Source organism: Phodopus roborovskii, unplaced genomic scaffold (genome assembly GCF_943737965.1).
Source record: "Phodopus roborovskii unplaced genomic scaffold, PHOROB, whole genome shotgun sequence".
NCBI lineage: Eukaryota > Metazoa > Chordata > Mammalia > Rodentia > Cricetidae > Phodopus > Phodopus roborovskii.
In genome coordinates this window covers 42,610,153-42,630,370 of record NW_026126407.1, presented here as the reverse complement: position 1 = coordinate 42,630,370, position 20,218 = coordinate 42,610,153, and the positions used below count along the sequence as shown (strand labels likewise).

Sequence of the window (20,218 nt, the reverse complement as noted above, 5' to 3'; positions counted from 1 at the left end):
GGGTTAGCAATAGGGGCAATGTGGTACCTTTGTTTTACATGTGTCTGCATAGAATGTACCGGTGTATCTAAAATGGCCAATATGAATGTCCTTCAAATACTCAGGACAGACTGAAGAGGAAAAATCAACTCGCCTAGGCAGGATGTACACAGACAGTCAGCAGGAAACCCAATGCTGACACAAAACAATGTGGGTTGTGTTTTGGAGTTCTTTGATCCTTATGTTCAATTTCTCCATCTCAATTCAGACTAAATCTAGTTAGGCTTTTGTTCCCAGACATTGTCCAAAGCTGCTCTCCAAAGTCAAGGTCACCAGTATCACCTGCATAGCCAAATCTACTGGCCAATTCCCAGTTCCTTTATGTCACACGGCTGAGGGCCATCTTCCCAGACTTCTCTTGGTTTTCCCTCCCACCTCATGGCCACTCCTCAGTCACTGATGACTGTCCCCTCCCCACCCTTTCCAAGTCCGCAGCCCCCATGTCATTCTGTGGTCTCCTCCTTTCATGATCTCATCCATCTTCACGTTTGTCCATTATCTACATGCCAGCACCTCCCAAATGTTCACCTTTATCTTCAGCCCATATCCTTTTTCTAGACTGCAGGTTACTACACTAAACTTGCCAGCCACCTATTCCAGATACCCCAGGCTTGACAATTCCAAACAAAACCTTTTCTTCCTTCCTTAACCAACTCCATTCACCTTGTGGTGTTTGCCTTCAGTCAGTGGACGGCAACTGTAGCCCTTCTTTGCTCAGGTCCAAGGAGGGCTCTTCTGACCTTTTACTTTCCTGCTCTAATGGAAGCCGTCAGGGAGTCCTGGCTTGTTCCAAGCTCTTCACACGGGACTCCCCTCTTTGATGCTTGCTTTAGACTGCTTTTAAAGCAGTCAGATTGGCCCTTGATGACCTAAGTCACCCCAAGCAGTTTGCATGTTTACAGCTCTGATGACTCCTATCCTACCTCAGGTGTCAGCTTTTCAGGCTCACCTACCTCCTGTCGCTCCCCAGCGCTCCTTCTCTTCCTCATTCTTTGTGCCCTGCGCATACACACTGCTTTGCTAACCCCCACCCCAACCCTGAACAAATGGAATGAATGTGGTCAGGCCTCAAGGCTGTGCTCTCTCTGGCCTCTGAAACAGCTCCTTCCAGGTTAGGTCAGGTCTTCCCTCAAGCCCAGGTTTATGACAGAAATCATCACTGTTCATTTCTTTTCTCAGTCCCCTAGATCTATCCCAGCATACCTCAGTTCCCAAAGTCTGTTCTTTCCTCCATGAGACAGAACATTTTCTAACATACAGCATCATCTACCAATGATGTCTATGATCTGCCTCTCCTTCTGAATAAAATTCCTGTAAGGGCAAAAAAACTTAAGACATTTTGTAGTCTTGTGTATCCCTAGCTCCCTAGAAACAGGCAGTTAGCTAATGTTTCTGAATGAATACAAGCTGGATTGTGAATTATAAGCAAACTCTTCAGTTATAGAGTCTGTAATTCCTTGATGTTGTTGTTTTCCCACTTGTTTGAGGCAGGGTCTTTTTATGTATTGCTGGCTGGCTTCAGCCTTAAGCCCTCCTGTCTCAGCCTCCCTCGTGCTGGGCTTACAGGGCAACATTATGTCTGTCTCATAATTCTGTGCTTGTTTATTCTATGTCAACACAAACTGGAGTCATCTGGGAAGAGGGGACCTCAAATGAGGAACTACTTCTGTAGATTAACCCATGGGAAAGTCTGTGGGGTTATTTTTGTGATTAATGATTGTTGTGGAAGTGCTCAAGACACTGTGAGTGGTGCCCTCCCTGGGCAGGTGGTCCTAGGTTATATAAGAAATTCTCTCAACAAGCCATGGGCAACAAGCCAGGAAACAGTATTCCTTCATGATCTCTGCTTCGGTTCCTGCCTTGAGTTCTTTCCCTGGTTTTACTTCATGAGGGACTTGAGGCTATAAGCTGAAATACTTTCTACTCTGCAAGTTGCTTATAGTCATGGTGTGTTACAGCAACATAAAACAAACTAAGACTTGGAGAAGAATTTTGCCCAAGAATAACACGTATAAATAAAAATTTTTCCCATTCCACGGCTCTGAATGGCTAAGCCTCAATAGCCACCACCACACAAACCCTTGTATTTGTCTCAATATTGCCATCTACAGATAGGATATCTTCCATCCAACAAGATTGCTTTCAAGTCAAAGGGAAACCAGTAGCCTGTGAGCTGGCTAAATGACCAGGTAACATTCTTCCTGCTTGGTCCCATTTCATTATCCCTCTGTGCATGTATGTGTGCACAGGCGCACACATGCACACATAAACACACACACACCCACACCACTTCTGCCATCATTCCCTGGAGAATTAACTCCACAGTCTGCTAGGCCCTTCTCCCTTCTATTCCCCCAGCAGGTTCTCAGAAGAAGCACCTTAAAATCCCACTCCTGCCATGAGATTTTAATGAGGGGGAGGCTCTCAGCAATTAGAAATAGGAAAGGACTGATTAGGGCTCCAGCACATCAGCGTTTAACCCAGCATCTGATGCAGCCCTCCAAGCATTAACCTCATTCCCCATACACACTCAATTAGGCATATTTACTTCTCATTATCCAGTGCACAATCATGAGTGCTAATAAAAACCTTTGCTATCCCCAACAATGCCATTAATGCCATTAGCTGTCTCTCGGATACTTTCCTAAGCTTTGTTGCCAACATCAGTCTGCTCATTCATCCAGTTAAGAATTCACTCACACATACCCTTCTCTGTTAACAAAGGTTAAGTGCTCATCTACTGTGTACCTTGGTGGGCAAAGGCTTGGAACTAGATAGATTTAGACATAGTAACTTCCCCAAGAAGACACAGCAATAGCAGGCAAAGAATATTTAGAAGAGGAACTGGATGACCAGAAGTACAACTCCATTCTTTGATATTAGTTCAAATTCCAGCTCAGACATGCTTTCTCCTTTCCCCCTTGTCTGAAATGGGTCCAAGGTGGTCACGGGAAAATAAAATCACTATGTAGTCCAGTTGACCTCACTAGTGCTGGGATTACAGGTGTGCACCATCTGTAATGTCATGCCATGTTTTATCTCTGAGTATTGAGCCACCAATTGCTATCTCTAAATCTCAATGAGATGAAGACGATCACCCTAATACCCCATAGGGTCCCAGGCAGCACTGAATAAGACACTGTCTATTGAGTGTCTGCCACAGTACTTGGAACAGAATCCATATTCAAAATGAAAGGTCAGTTAGGAGTTGGTGCCCTGTTCTCAGCCTTCAGAGGTCACTAGGGACATCTCATTCCCTGTCTTCTTCCTCTGGCTTGAAAGGATAAAGAGGATCTTATGTTTCTAAAGACACACTAAGATAGGAAAACCCTGTCCCTCAGCACACCATTTCAGAGGACAAAGACGGTCTTGGCTAAGAGGGTGTGATGGGAGATGTCATTCTGTAAATATGTTTCTTATACTGGTTAATGAATAAAGCACTGTTGGCCAATAGGAAAGCAAGAGAGGAGGGACTAGGAGACAAGGAGGAAAGAGGAAGTAGGAAGGAGGAGTCAAGATGGAGAGTCTGGAGAGAGCAGGACGCCAGCCGGCTCTTGGTAAGATGAAAGCACGTGGAAATACATAAATCAACAGAAATGGGTTAATACGTAAGACAGAGTTAGCCAATAAGAAACTAGTACCTGGCCAACAGCATTATATCAAATACAGAGTCTCGGTGTGTTAATTGGGGCTGGCACGGCAGTGGGACCAGAACAGAGGTGGGCGGAAAAGCCAAACTCCTTACAAGGGTGCACACGCCACCTCTCCTCAGCTCTTGTCTTTCTTCACTCAATAGACAACGTATGTCTGCCTTTCCTAACTAGTTCCTCCATCATGGTCCCAGAAGGAGAGAGTGACAGTAGGAATATTCATCTTAGATCAGAACACTGTGGCCACGGGAAATGGAAGTGGGCTGATCTTCTAAGGTCATACATGTGTCTACATTGCTTGAGGCTCACTGGGGCTTCAGATGCTGGAATATGAAAATGTGCATTTAATTTTTTTTAATGAGAAGACAACGACCCATGAATATAAACTTATGAAAAATATGTATATAAAACATATACAAACACACGATTGGAAATATTTGAAATAGCACAGAAGAAATAATCAGCAATGTTGCCGCTAAAATCAGGAAGCTGGATGGAGCTAGATCATGAGAGAAGTTTCAGATTCTATTAAAACCCTTCCAAACTGTTGTTTTCACATGAGCATACATTATCTATCTATATCCACACTGACATCTCTAAGTCTACATTAAACAAAACACAATCTGCCTTCAAGACTTTGCTGGAGCTTCTTCCAGATTGTGGAAGTGGGTACAAGAGGGGAGGGGTTGGGGATGGGGTCTGGGGACTGGAGAACAGCAAAGAACTTACTGGTATTGTGGTCTATGAAGTAATCGCCAACCTGCGGGTCATATGCTTCTTCCCATCCTAGCGGCAACTCATCACTAATGCAGTCAGCAAAGGTAAGTGGTTTGGTGTACCTGGCAAGGAAGATGAGAAACACATTCTATTAGCTTACAGTCCCAAACACAACTGCCATGTGCCATTTTTTCTGGACTCTCTGCCTTTACTGATTGTTAACATATCCAGACATTCTGTACTACAGCATTACCTCTGATGGCCCTGAGATCCCAGGAAGGTGAAGTCATTCTGCAGGACCATCCATGAAAGACAGAAAGTCATCTTTCTGTCTAGACCTTGGGTTTCTGCATCACCAATTGATAGTCTGCACAATAGTTATAAGGCTGGACTTGGAGTCCAGCCCCCTCTGGCTTTTCCACCTGCAGCTGGCTGGCCTACCCCACTCTGGTCTTTGTCCTGGCTTTGTCTTGTATTTGTCATGCCCATTTGCCCTTCGAAAAGCTGGCCTCTTGTAAGCTCCAGAGAAACAGACGCCCCAGCCCCAGGAGTCTGGCCAGCCAGCCATATTTATTTGCTGATTGAGTTGGTTCCCAAATGCCTGCACCCACTGCTGGCTCTTCCCAGCCAACCCTGGCTGAACTGATTATTTGGCAATAATAACTCCCTAAGGCCCCATCTCACAGGGTGTGAACTGGCGGTAATCACCAAGTCTTAGTGGCTAAATCAGACAGATAAACAAATCATGCAACTGAAGCAGCAAAGACTTGTCAAGGCTGGAAAACTGTACCACACTGCATTTGTTCAGGGTTTCAGCCAGAGAACAGGAAGTCGGGAAACCAACACGTGGGACCAGTGGTTCCCTACAACAGCCACTTCCAAGTATTTCCAGTGCTGCCTTTGTCTAGAAAAACCACATGCTAGCAATCAGGCCCATGTGGAGGTCAGAGGATAATTTTTGGTTGTCATTTCGATCCTACAACAGGGTCTCTTTTGTTTTCTGCTACTGTGTGATCCTCCTGTCTCTGACTCCCATCTTGCAGCAAGGGATTGCAGATTTGTGCCACTGCTGGATTTCGGAGAAAGAGCTCAGGTGGGTGCTGTACAGCGAGTGCTTTTATCCACGAAGCCATCTTTCTGACCCTAAGACACTCATTCTAATACTCCTTTGTTCCTGTCTTTTTCCTCGTTCCAATTCTGGAAGCCCAGAAGATTCTGCTTCACCCCCTTCAACAGACTGGCAAGCTGGGGTATGATGGGACAGGAAGGGTGATGACTGACTATCTCTTCCTTAACCTGGATGATTGCTCTCTTCCTAAACTGCAGCTGCAGGATTGTGTGTCAGAGGCTTGGCCCCTGGCTGGAGCCATTAGAAGGCAAGACTTAAGGAGAGGAACCTCCCATCACTAGAGGTGTGCCCCTGAAGGAGAAAGAATGGGACCCTAGCCTTTTCTTCCCATCTCTTGCTTTCTGGCCAAAGTGAGCAGTTGAGTTCTGTTGCATACTCCTGTCAAGATCTGTTGCCTCACCATAAACTCAAGACAAGAAAGTCCCTCAGTTATAGACCAAAGCCCCTACCTAGTATGGTGATCTGTTATGAACCCTTTCTCTATGTATGCCCATCTTTGCAGATATTTGATAGAGAGATGAAAAACTGACTAACAGTCCAATCTAAACCAAACTTAAAATGGCATGGGGACAAAGAGACACTGTAACACTGAAAAAGTCCCTAGCCAACAGGACAGTGATATGCTCACCTGCCTGCTTCACACTCAAGGTTCCAGAGGCTTTGGTTAATAATCCACTGCTGCATTGTGGGAGACTGTGGTTCCATGAGACTGGGGCCAGTGGTATGCTTTTATATGCAACAAACTAAGAACTATCAAATAAGCATCCAATAATCATTGTTCTTTAGTTGAGTAAGTTGGACAAGAACTTAATCTCCCAGAGCCTCGGAATTTTTCATCTATGAAGTAGAGACTAATATAACTCCTTAGGTTGTTGGAAAGGTTAAACATGATTGTGTTTGGAGCTAAAACATGTAATTCAAAGGCTGTGGGGAACAGTATAACAGTTAAAGTGTTTGCAAGATGATCAGAATTTAGTTTCCCAGAAACCTACAAGTGTGGTAGTCCACTTACAGTTTCAGCTTTGGAAGGTGGAGGCAAGGGATTCCTGGGGCAAGGTAGCTAGTGAGACTATTCATATTGGCAAGCTTTGGGTTTGATCGACAGTCTCCCTCAAAGAATAAGGTAGGAGAGTGATCAAGGACAAGTCCTAATATCAATCAATGTTGGGCCTATGTACATAAGTGTACCCATACACATGTGAACACACACAGAAGAGGAAACTGGGGCTAAAAAGGCCATAACAGTCTCTTCATTTATTCGTTCTGACAGATGATTCACTAGGTTGGCCTCAAACTCTTAGAATTTCTGTCCCCCAGCCTCCTTAGTGCTATGATTATAGGTTTACAAAGGCTATCATAATCTCAAGAGAGCTGGAAAGGAAGAGGAAGAGAGAAGGGGGAAAGGAAGTGTGATAGTTTGAATGTCATTGGCTCCCATAATCTTATAAGGAGTGGCACTCCTAGGAGGTGTGGCTTTGTTGGAGTGGGTGTGGCATTGTTGGTGGAAGTGAGTCACTGTGGGGGCAGGCTTTGAGGTTTCCTGTGCCCAGAATATCAGTTGACTTCCTATTTCCTGCAAGCCAAGATGCAGCCAACATCATGTCTGCCTGCCATCGCCATACTCCCCACCATGATGCTAAGGGATTGAACCTCTGAAACTGTAAGCAAGCCACAATTAAATGTTTCCTTTATACGAGTTGCCATGGTCATGGTGTCTTTTCACAACAATAAAAACTCTAAGACAGGAAGGGAGAGGTAAGAAGAACCTGAAAGATAGGAGTTAAAATGCTGTCTTGAGGCTACGGATATAACTTGGTGAATAGAGTACTCATCTAGCATGCTCAAAGCCCTGGCTCTCACTCCTAGCACCAAATCCAATTGAGTATGGGTACACACAACTATAATTCCAGAAGTGGAGACAGTGGGGGCTAAAGTTCAAGGTCAACCTTCGTTATTCTGCAAGTTGGAAGCTAGCCCGAGCTACATGAGACTTATTAAAAAAAAGTCTAGTCAAGTGTGGTAGCATAGGCCTTTAAAGTGAGCACTCAGGAGGCAGAAGCAGAGCTTTCTGTAGGTTTGAGGCCAACCTGGTCTACATAGTGAGGTCCAAGCCATCTAGGACTACATAGTAGTAACATAACCAAAAAAAAAAAAATTCTTTTTCTTTAATTTTAAGCTAAGCTTGGTATAACAGTTTTATAGTAAGCATAATTAAATATTGAACAACGATTCTATCTAGGCCCACAAACCATGTTCCCTCTCTGGATAGTAGGTATTCTTGTTCGATTTTACAAATGAAAGCACATTCTTAACAATGCATAGTTATACACCAGAGGCTCCATCTCCCGAGGCTCCAAGGGCTAGGCTAGATCCCAGAGCCGAAGCTTTGCCAATAAAAATTAACAGGACCCATCAGGTCTTGGAACAATCTGGAGTTGACCTAGAGGTAGAAAGAGGAGATTACACGGGGAGGTGGGAAGCAGACAAGAAGTTCTGGAGTTTTATGTGATGAGTGATTTTAGTCATTGGTGTCTTGGTACCAAGCTGTTCACTAAACATAGAAAATCTATGGTTCCTACACATAAGGACAGTTAAATGTTTCCAAGCCATCCATACAAATTCAGGAATGGGAATGTGGATAGGTGAAAAAGATCCAAACTTCATTAAGTTTCCCGGAACTCATGGACACCACAAACTGCTCCAGCCTTGCATTGAGAAGGTGAAGCTCTCTGATCAGTTGTAGCATCAATGATGTGATAGACATGAGAAAAAGATACTGATTCCTGCCAGCAATGGCTGCAGACATTTTACCCAACAGGAAGGAATGCACAGCAAGGGGGTTGTGGGGTGCATCAGAAAGAGCAGCCAGAAGAGAAAGGATTTCAGTTTTGTATTGGGGTTCCCCCTGGATGCAGTCATGGGGGAGCAGCCAGCTGATGCTCAGCCTGCTTCTATGGGAAACAGGAACGTTGCTATGGGGAGAAACTATACAACTTACAGAAATCTGGACAGAAAGTTCTCTTTGGAACAAATGCCAAGAGGGAGATGAATTATTCAGTGTGCCAAGAGGTGTCATTCAGAGAATCAGTATGAAGAGAAGTGTTTTAGCTTGCAGACACACACACACACACACACACACACATATATTCACTCCTAGTGAGAGGCAGAGCTGTCTGTGGACACTATTTATTCTTCATCCCCAGGAGCTGTGGTGCTCCCCAATGTTCACCTTGAGAAGAAGGGGTACTTGCCTTTAGATGTGGCCAGGGTCTGGAACTTCCGGCCTCAACCCTTCCAGCTCCACGTCCTGGGCTGTCTAAAGCCTTAGTCAGACAATGGCCCAGCTGCTAAAGAGCAAGAGGGAAGCAGGGCGAGGTGCCAGGCAAGAGTGAGTTCTACCCTTTTTAATTACAAATCTCTGAATGAGCACACACATTCCTGAATGTTTCACAACTGGCCTTCCTGGAAAAACAGCCCGGATGTGTTGCCTTGGAGACAGGTAAGGAAGGTTCTGCCAGGTGCACTGTACAAGGGGGGGGACACAGGTGCACCTGTCAAGAAACATGGCAAGCAGCTCGAGAGCTAGAGGCACCAACAGGCCCCTCACTTTCCTCACACAGCAAGCTGTAGCTTTCCTAGAGGATAAGGCCCCAGGGGCACATGGCCACAGCTGCACTGGGTATCCGTGGTGTCTTTTCTAGGGAGGCAGGAAGGAGGAGGAGCAGGCAACTTTTTGCCAAGTGTAACACTGAGTTGTGAGTCTCTGGGAACAAAATTCAGAGTGGGCAAGTCATCTTCCATGCTCCCTTTGCCGCTTGAGCAAGTCTAAGCTTCCCTCTTCATGACCATCCGGGAGAACATGACCCTCTCCATGCTGGCTCGCTCTTTCCAAGAGCTAGCTGGGAGGGACCACAGTCTAGAGCCCCTATCCCTACCCCAATCCAAGAACAATCCAACCTCAGCAGTAGCTTCTCCTCCCCACCCAGGCACAATGGACAGGCTGGTTTTTCCTGCCCCGGGATGTTTCACATACATAGTTTCCATAGTTTAGCTGTCTAGGCTCCTGATAACACTCTCCCCCTCTAGCCAGTTCTAAGCAGGCCCTGCCCTCAAGTTTGAAAGTCTTTCTCCTCCCTTCCTTTCATTTGGTTCAGTGCTGACACCTTTACTGATTCCTCTAACAAACACAAGGATGAAAAAAATAACCGTTTCACAAAGTCTGCTAAGAGGGCTAAGTGTGGCTCTTGGGAGTTTTAATGAAACAGCCACAGAAGCGAACAAGACAAGGGGGCACTGCCCTTCTAGTGTAGGGTAGAAGACACTCCAAATCATTAATAATGTTTCAGAGATTCGCAACATTCAGAGGGGGGAAAAAAGTCAAGGTGCTGGAGAATAAAGGGCATTTGGTGGTCATATGAAGGCTCTGGGAAGGTGACCTTCTTGGGCGCTCAGAGGGTAGGAAGCAGCCAGCAGAGGTAGCAAGGATCGGAGGGGAAGGCGGAGGAGTGGCAAATTAGGAAGTCTGTAGGTCAGGATGATCCTGGTGCCTTTGAGGAACAAACAGAAGGTGAGGTTGGATGCAGTGTGCTGGGGGTTCTGGGCTGCTGGTAGGGACTTCAGGCCACACCCTTTGTTCTCTATGCTAAGCTTCCCCTCTTATTTTAGTGAACCCACTAAGCAGGAGGAGGCCCCAGTAGCCAGTGCCAGCGAAGGAGAATGAAGAAGGCTTGTTTCTGCCCTCCAGAGCACTGTGTGGCTAGGGAGACAGCCAAGGTTTACACTTCAAATGGGAATGATCCCTGAGACATTCCACAATGCGAGATGTGGCCACAACACTCCCTGAGGCAGTGAACTGCAGGTAATTAAAGGATGTAGGGATACATGACAAGGTAAGTCAGAAAGATGTGAGAAGCCAAGAGGATGGAGAAATGGGTGGACAGTTACGGGGTGTGAACGGGGAGGGCAGAGAACCAAGTCAAGAAAGGGAAAAGACAAAGGCGGGCAGCTTCATGGTCTAGGAGGATTCAAGGGAGATGTCATCCACAGAGGGTAAAGAATTCAACGCTGGGCTGAACCTCAGGTTCTACCTTGCTAAAGCTGCAGTTGTGTTAGGTAACCTTGTTAAAAGGGTGTTCCCTTCATGTATCACATGACGACCCATAGAAAGTGATGAACACAGGCTTTACAGGTAACAGGCCCTGGATGGCATGCATTGGTGATGTGATCCCTGGAGAGATTCCCGTGCACTGTGGGAATTAGGTCGTCCTGCAGCTTACATCCTCACCACACAAACCTCCACCATCACCACTCCACCAGCATTCCTTACCCCGCGTGGTCTGCACCAAGAGTTACAACTCACAGGCTCTGGCAACAGCTGCCTGGGTTCTACATCTGTCTGCATAGGCATCTGGCTTCGTTTCCTTCTGTATAAGAGGAGGCTGCTCCGAGCAGTGGCCTTTTTAGAGGAGGCTGTGTCTAATACATGGACACTATTAGCTACTGTGAGTTGCCTTATATGCCTTGATTTCCATGATAGTATGGAAACTATGGCAAAATAACTGCTCAGGCTTAAATAGCTATAAGGAGCCCCATTCTGTACTCCAGTGCCCTGACCCAAGATGGGTTCCCGGATCCCACAAGGTGGCAGGAGAGAACTGACTCCTGGGAATTACACTCTGACCTTTGCACACTGTGGAATCCACATGTGCCATCATCTCTCCCACCCTGCAACAGAAATTAAAGCAGACAAGCTGAGAGGTGGCAGGTGTTTGGGACTTGGCTCTCTATATTTGTTCTCTGGAGGTGATGACATTTGCTCTGGGAAGGCTGGTGTCCCTGTTTCTCTCTCCCTTTCTCCTGTTCTCTGCTCTCCAAACAGCTGTGTCCACATTCTTCTTTTCAGACCCCAGAGTCTCCCAAGGGCCCTGCTCTGGTTTGGCTGGTTTATCCAGTTGCCTCTTGGTTCAGCCACTCCCACTCCTGGAATTCTTTTCCAAGGATAGGAAGAGGAAAAAGAGCAACCAGGAAGATTCTAGACTGTCCCTTCCACCATTCTCCCTCTGACTTCAGACTGCACCCCACAAACCAGTGGCTCACCTCCTGACACATCTCTTCACTCTGCCCAGCCTAGTTTCTTCAATCACATGGCTACTCCCTTCCTTCACCACCATGTCAGTGTTAATACGGCTGTGTTCCTTCCGTGATGCCCTGCAAACCCACAGGTGAATCTGTGCGTGGGCCCTTTCTGTGTATCACCTGCTGGAACTTCAGACTAATGTTGTGGCAATCGGGAGTGAAAATATTCATGGACAAGCTGCCAGTCCAATCCACCTGCAGGTATGACTGTCCACTATGGTACTGTGTCTTAAATGTGGGAGCAAGTATGCTGTGAGGGGCAGGTACCTCTGCAGTACCCAGACCCCTGCCGTTCTTTAATGCATCGCTCTTGCACCTTATCCTATCAAGAGACACTGTAAATTTCAGCTAAGAACCCACACATTTCTTGGCTCTCTGGCCAAGAGCAAGGTACTTAAAAGCACATCTGCAACAGAAGAAAGGAAATACACTTATCGAGCCCTCGCTGTGCACCAGCAGCTGTTAAGCACTTCACGGGTATGTCTTCATTTCCACAACGACCCTTGTAGGTAAGTGTCATTCAGACCTACACAGGGGTCTTCATGGGCCAAACAAGACAGCAAATGGAACAGCATTTGAGTGCACAGCGAGTGGTCAATAAAAGTGAGTTATTTGCTGTTTGTTTACCCCACTAATGTCTAAGTTAGCCACTGAAGTAGCTTTAGTAAAGAAAGTAAGAACTAAAAAGGATTTGACAAATGAATGGCCCAGCCTTTACTGAAAACAAGGGCACAAAAACTGGAGAGGGGGGGAAGAGAAGGGAGAGGGGAAAGAGGGAGAGGGAGAGAGGAAAGAGGGAGAGGGAGAGAGGAAAGAGGGAGGGAGAGAGAAAGAGGGAGAGAGGGAGAGAGAGAGAGAGAGTTGCCCAGAGCCACCCAAGAGGCAGAGCTGAGATGAAAACCCAGGAACCTGCCTAAGAGCCATACCACACTCATGACACTAAGAGGTCAAGTCAGCCTGGTGCTGGGCTTGACTTCAGCAGTTTCCAGGGACTAATGTTAACAGCATTTTTTCTAGTCACATTGACACAGAATGAAGACCCGTGGTTGGCTGGGAACCTCTTTGGATTGTCTGCCGAAGGCCCGACACCATAGCAGACTAGTGTTCCTGACATCTCTGCCCTGTTACCCCTCATAGAGCCCCAGCCCACATGGGGAGCTAGGTTACAGAAGTTCTATACGCAACCACCCAGGCTCATCCTTCCTAGCTGTGAAATCTTGGCCCATTCCTTCCCCATCTTGGAGTCTCAGTTTCCCCAAAAGTATATATGTCAATCTAGAAAACTTGCTTCTCAAAGTAAATTCGTGCCCTGCAATGACTCATCAGAGCATCTGGTGTTACAGCCCCTCACATGAGCAGCCATCATCTTCTTTTCTGAACAAGGGATTCAGGGAGGCTTGGCCCCTGGCTTTGATTTTTTATTTTTTTTATTTATTTATTTTTTTTTGGTGCTGTGAACTGGGTTTCCAGGAAACCAGCCATCCAGACGCCATAAGAACAGAGACCATAGCCCTTCATTATTCCCTGAAACGTAGCCATTCCTCAACGTATCTGATTGCTAACTCACTCCAGCCTCACCACCTGAGAAACTGGTCCCCTAAGAAGAACACCGGCCCCTGGTGCCCTCTCTGGGACCCCACCTTCCCAGGGCCTCCCCCACGCTGGCATGATCCAGATGGAGCTCTGAAGCATGAGTGACATCTGAGTTTGAACCTTCCGTCTTTAGTCAAACACCCACTTTTTCTGGACAGTGAGGAAGCTGGAATGTGACATCTCTAAGGCCCTCTTTGTGGCATTGCCTCTGTAACTCTAGTAACTGCCTCTCCCGAAGGTAGAGGGCATTGTGAGACTGAAATGGAGTAACCTATAATTAAAACATTTTAAAGCCTGGTGTGGTGGTGCATTCCTGTAGTTCCAGTATTTGGGAGGTTGATGCAGGGGGACTGACATAAATTCTAGGCCAACATGTTCTGCACAGTAAGAGCCTACTTCAAAAAGGAGAACAAATGGCTGGGGAGATCGCTCCGTGGGTAAGAGTGCTTGCTGGGCAAGCAGGAGAATCTGAGTGTGTATCCCCAGCACTCATATGTAGCTGCATGGGTCTGTAACATCAGTGTTGAGGGAGAGGACGAGCAGGAGGGGCTATTGCTGAGGCTTGGTGGCTGTCAGCCTAGCTCCAGGTAAAGTGAGAGATGCTAGCTCAAGAGAAAAAGACAGAGAGCAACATCTTTTATCACACTTTCTTCTGGAGCTCACACATCCACATCCACATGTACATATACGCACCCCCCACACACACACACACAACAAAAATATCTGTTCTCAAGGCTAGTTAAGTACAAGCATTGAACTATATGCATTGTACAAAAAACAAATAATGTCTTTTATCTTTACGGTGACTCTGTGAGGCAGGCACCTGTCCCCTGCATGTCAGCCGATGGAAAAACAGTGAAAATACAAGCTGAATTTCATAGAACTCATTAAGGACCAGGGCTTGCCCATGGCCCTTCCATAGCATTCCATCTCATCAACCCTAAGATGCCTATGTCGAAGCACACTCAGCATCTCTGCAATTGTGGATGACTAACACTGGCACTGTGCCACCACTGTCCGCAAGGCTGCGTCCTCAAAGAAGCACCCGCCCATGTGAGCACAGGTACCAATGACACCAGCATAGCCCCTGGTGGAATGGATGTCAAGGGCTGGGGATAAAATCCCACAGGTAAGAGTGTAGCTCTTTCAACTCCTAGGAGGAGGCAGTGGGCAGACCTGTCCAGCAACATTCCTAACGTAGGACCTGAAAGTAGGTTAACACTACACAAGTGCCAGGCAATCACTGGAGCCCAGCAGCCAAAGCTCAAGTTCCTGTGAGGGGCCAGATAACAAGGCTGTGCCAGGAACACAAAGGACAAGGTTAAAAGCACAGATATCAGCTACTCTGTGAAAAGATCAACTAAAGGAATTGGTTCTGAACATGTCTTAGGAACTCTGGAACTTGATTTCGCACATGTATTCCTTGGTGTTTCCTCTACATATTGGTGTGTGAATTAAAACAAACACCTTGGTTTAACCACACATAATGGTACATACCTGTAACCCTGGTACTTAGGAGGCTATCCTTAGCTACACAGCGAATTCAAGGCCAGCCTGAGGTACATCAGACCCTACATCCTCCCTTCTCAAATAATAAATATCCAAGTTCTCTTCCTCCTTCCTCTTCTTTTTAACATGTATGATATGACCATGGTAATTAATTAAAAGGCAGTGGGTATAGCTTTTGGTTGCTGTACCGTGTATTCTGTGAGTAGATATCAAACTCCTCCTAGTAGCACTTACAAGCACCTGTCTTTGTCTTTTCCTGTCACTGTGATAAAATGCCCCAACGAAAGCAACTTATAGGAGAAGGGGCTTATTTAGCTCACAACTCCAGGTTACTGTGCATCATGGCAGCGAAATTACAGTGGCCAAATTTTGAGAGACATCCACATGACATCACATGACATCCACAGTCAAGATCAGAAAGCTATGAAATGAAGCATGCTTGCTAGTACTGAGCTGATTCTCCTTTCCATCCAGTCCAGGCACCAGCCCAAGAAGAAATGGTCCTGCCTATATTCATGGTGGGTTTTTCTCTTCCGTCAACAGAATTAAGAAACAGTGACTAGAGAAATAACTCAGTGATGAATGGCACATACCGCTCTTCCAGAGGACCTAAAGACCCATATTAGACAGTTCAAAACCACCTGAGACTGACTCCAGCTCCAAGGAGATCCCATCCCTCTGGCCTCTCAAGGTACGTGTACTCAAGTGCACATGCCCACCTCTTACCATATAAACTCACATAACTAAAAATAATAAAGATATTTTGATCAAAGGAAACTTCTTGTAAAAGCACTGATACAGGACAACCTAATCGAGACAGTTCCTCACTGTAGTGTGAAACTGACAATTAAAACCATCACACCTGGTGGTGGTGACACACTGTGGCTCCTGATGTCACTAGGATGAGTGCACAGGTGTTGGAAAGACAGAGGATTGAGATGGATTTTTTGTTTGCTTGTTTGTTTTGTTTTTAATTAATTGGGGGAACTGTTGCAGGTGTAAGGGGAGGATATGGAGGAACTGGGAGGTGGGCAGGATTGGGGTTCATGATGTGAAAGTCCTAAAGAATCAAAAAAGAATTATGTAAGAAAGGAAGGAAGAAAAACCAAAACAAAACCAAAACCAGCCACACAACTCCACCTTTTGTCAACTTGATACTCAAACCCATCATTTTAAAGCCATAACCTTCCATCCTTTGTCCCCAAAGCCTTATGTTAAGGTCTTGTGTTTATCTCATAACATAAACTACAATCCGACTTTAAAAGTTCCCAAATCCATTGACGGTTCTAAGACTTTAAAAGTGCAAAGTCTCTTAACTGTGAACTATAAAACGTATAAAATCAGAACCAAGTGATACATTTCTAACATACAATGGCACAGAGTAAACATTCCTAATCCAAAATGGAAGGGTTGGGGTATAAAATAATCACATAATTCTATTTGCTTCTTTGTTGCTATGATAACTTGATGAGGGATGGGTTTCTTTGTCTTATACTTCCAGGTCACAATCCATCATTGATGAAAAGTCCAAACAGGAACTCCAAGTAGAAACCTAGAAGCAGGAGCCATTAAGGAACACTGCTTACGGGCTTACTCACTGGCCTATGTTCAGCTAGCTTTCTTATATATCCCAGACCCACCAGCCTAAGGATGGTTGACACTCACAGTGGGCTGGGCCAAACCACATCAATCATCAATCTTACAGACAAAGTCACAAGCCAATCTGATCTGTTCAATTCTTTAACTGAGGTTCCTTCTTCTCATGTGACTCTAGGTTGTGTCAAACTGACAATAAAAACTATCCAGCACACATTAAAACAAAAACAAAACCCACCAGGGAAATCATCAAACCTTGCAGCACCATGTTTGGCTTCTGGAGCTTGTAATGTAATCTACTGGGCTCCAAAAGGCTTAGACAGCCCCGTTCTTTTGGCTCTGCTACTTACAACATACATGGCTTCTCTCATAAACTTGTGGCAAAAATCCATAGACTCCCAAGTGTTTGCTGATCACACCATAGAGGGTAGACTGATAGGACCAGGAAATCTACCTTACCTACCCATCCAATTTCTTCTTATTTGACTTTTAGGACCACAGAGGTCAATTGGAACTGGTTAAAGAGGAGATCCACAGAACTGGGGAAAAAAAAAAACAACAACAAACAAACGGTCTTCCCCTTCTAAAAAATAATGATTTTCTTCAATACCCCCGCCATTTCTTTCTAAAGAAGAAAATGAATAGAATGTTACTTCCAAAAGGAAGCCTGTCAAGTCAACATGGAACACCAAAGTGTTCTGAGGTGAAGACAACTGAGTTAAAGTCAGCATCACAACACATGAGCAATTAAAACGGCTATTTTGGGAAGCCCTGGAAAGAGGTAGATACAGTATGAATTATTCATTCTCACTGCAAGGATAACTTTAGGGCATTATCCTCTCTGTGGGTGCTTGCTCTTTCTTGTTCATTCAGCCACTCAAGCACAGACAGGGAACACAATACCCTGGGCTGTGCACTCATGAGTGCACATATACACACATATGCACACGACCACAAGGAAGACAGGAATGCCACTCCAGATGGTGAGCCACACGGAAAAGAAACCTGTACACAGTTGGCAGACTCATTTAGTTCCAGTGCCAGGAGAGAATTTCCAATTGGCCTAGGAAGAGTGAGGGAAAGAAAGAAAGAGACACATGTGGTGCACATACATAATGGCTGTGGAGATCTAGGAATACAAGTATTCCTGATATTCTATGAGCTTCCAGCTGGGATTCATTTGGATAGGATGCAGACCAGCTGATCCCAGTGTCCTCTCTGAGATCCCCAGAGCATGGCAGATAGAACCATGGAGCACTTTGTGGGCCTACCTCGGGTCTGGACATTACAGGGTATGCCTGGTAGCCTTGATGCTGACATGGAATCACAAGTCTCAAACACTGCCCATTACTAACTAATGCCAGGAGTGGCATTGTGACATTATAGCTTATCTTCATCTAGGAGACCTTGGGTCCAATCCTTCCTCCAAGGACAAGTATTCATGGTGTCGTTTTGTTATAATGCAGTCATAGAGAGGTGGCTTAAATGTTTCTTTCTACTTGGGGACATGAAAGCAGCACTAACAGTTGCTCAGGACTTCATATGCCTTGTGCTGTGAAGTTCTTGCTGTAGTCTTGTCACCAGGTTCCTTTCACATTCCCCTGGTACAGATGGCACTGTCTTAGGTCGATTGAGGTCACTTGATTATTTAGAGATAGATTTGAATTTGGGTCTCTACTGCTGCTCAGAAAATGAATGGAACAGCTGACTCGATAAGGCTGGGTGACCAGAAGCAAGAGGTTTGTAAAATACTATACAATTAGGAATAATTCCTAGAAGGAGCCTCCCTTTATGATGTCTGGAAAGAAGGGTGAATTAAGAGGTCATTTTTGCAGAGAAGGTAGCTAGCTGAGGGAGACTAGAAAGGAGGGAAAGTACGTTAGGTAACTAGGAGACACTTGTTCTCAAAAACCAACCCAGGAGCAGTAGTCACTATTGATGACCAATAGAACAAAAGTCAGAGAAGGATCTAGGAGGGTTGGGCTCTAAAGAACTTCACCTGTATGGAAGACAGATGCATCACTGAATTGCTATTGTTCAGAAGGTAACTACTGAAGCCTGGAGATGTGGCTCAGGGGTAGAACCCTTGCCTAGCATGTACGAGGTCCTGGGTTCAATTCTCAGGTATACATTCATTCACTCACTCTCTCTCTCTCTCTCTCTCCATCCCTCCTTCCCTCTCTCTTTCCCCTACCTATTTAGGTGGAAAGATTTACACACAAAAAGTTCAACACAGCATTATTTATCACGGGGTCTGAGGATATGTCTCAGTGGTAGAGAACTGCCTGGCATGTGTGAGGCCTGAGGTTCAATCCAGGATGCAACCCTGTCATCCTACTGCCCACAAAAAACATTACAGTTTTATCATGGGGACATAATGAAGCCAGCTTCAATATTTAGAGAAACGTAGAGTAGATAATGGTTATAGACATCCGACTCTTTGGAATAAGGTATTCTGAATGGCATAGCAAAACCTTACAATACAGAATTTTATAAGAAACTTTAAAAAATAGGAGACAAATTATTATAGCTAGCATTATCAAACCTTCTTGCAAGAAAAATGACTATTAGGAAAAATGCCCTAAATGCTCACTGCTTACAAGAAACAATGCCAAAATGCTGATTATATTTGCCTTTCAGTGAGTGGGGATAAGATTTAGGGTTTTTGCTTGTTTGCTTGCTTTAGTGTACGTGTGTTTATAACCAGAAATGTAACAAATAAACTTGAAAAGGTTGAAAATATTTTTCTACAATCTCTTATTGTCATCTCATTAAAAGAAAAAATTCTTTCCAGGGGCTGGAGAGATGGCTCCGTGGTTAAGAGCATAGGCTGCACTAGTGAAGACCTGAGTTCAGTTCCCATCACCCTCACCAGGCAGCTCAACCAGCTGAAATTCTAATTCCAGGGTATGTGATGCCCTCCAATGTCCCTTACAAGTAAGTACCCTCACATATGTGGTACACATGAACACACACACACACACACACACACACACACACACACACACACAGAATTTACAAATTCATTTTAAAAGGAATTTATTTTCACAAAAAGCCACTCATAATTGAAAGTTTGGAAATAAATGAAAATCTGAAGCTAAACCTTTTTCTTCTTTCCATTACAAAAGGGTTTTGCTATCAAAGCCCAGGTAACCCTTGCAGCTCTCTTTTGTCTTGCCTCAGTCTCCCCAGTGCTGGGATTAGAGGTGTGTGCCATTATATCTGGCTGAAACTTCTTGAGCATCAACATGACACCAAACATTGAAAATCTGTCTTATGTGGCAGGTTGGGGTTGAAAGGAGTGATGCTAAAAATACCAGGCAATACCTGCACATGTAAAGTGCATGGGAAACAAATGAATTTTATACTTAGGCTTGGGTCTTGTTGCTAAGACTGCTCATTAAGGTGTACACAAATATTTACAGATCCACAAAAAGTCCAAAGAGCAACTGATGGGAGCGGATGCAGACACTAGGCAGAGCTGGGGAGCTGTGCGTTAGAGGGGGGAGGATTGCAGGAAGCAGAGGGATGGAGGGCACCAGGAGAACACAGTCCACAGAATCAACTAAGCGGGGCTCAGAGGGGCTCACAGAGACTGAAGAAAAGTGATTCCTTTACAAGATACTTGCTTTTACTCTCTGCCATATGTTGTCAACTCCAAGAGTCCCATGAGGACCTGAGAAGATTCCAACTGACACAACATAAGTATCTGATTTGAGAGACGTTCACTGAGGGAGTAAATGAACACTTAAAGATGGTAAGAAACATCTTGTTGGAACTCCCAGCCATGTTCTCGGGTAGTTCTGCTTGTTCTAACAAATGTAGATCTGTGGTAAAAGAAAACCACGAG

The 20,218-nt window shown here is 45.2% G+C and overlaps 1 protein-coding gene across 1 annotated transcript in view; it reads right to left on the bottom strand.

The window, feature by feature from the left end:
- Wwc1 (WW and C2 domain containing 1) overlaps positions 1-20,218 on the bottom strand; it is a 146,082-nt gene that overhangs the window by 73,582 nt on the left and 52,282 nt on the right. The window contains exon 2 of the mRNA XM_051180954.1: positions 4,419-4,528. Within this exon, the coding sequence (XP_051036911.1) occupies positions 4,419-4,528 (110 nt within the window). The remainder of the gene's footprint in view (positions 1-4,418; positions 4,529-20,218) is intronic.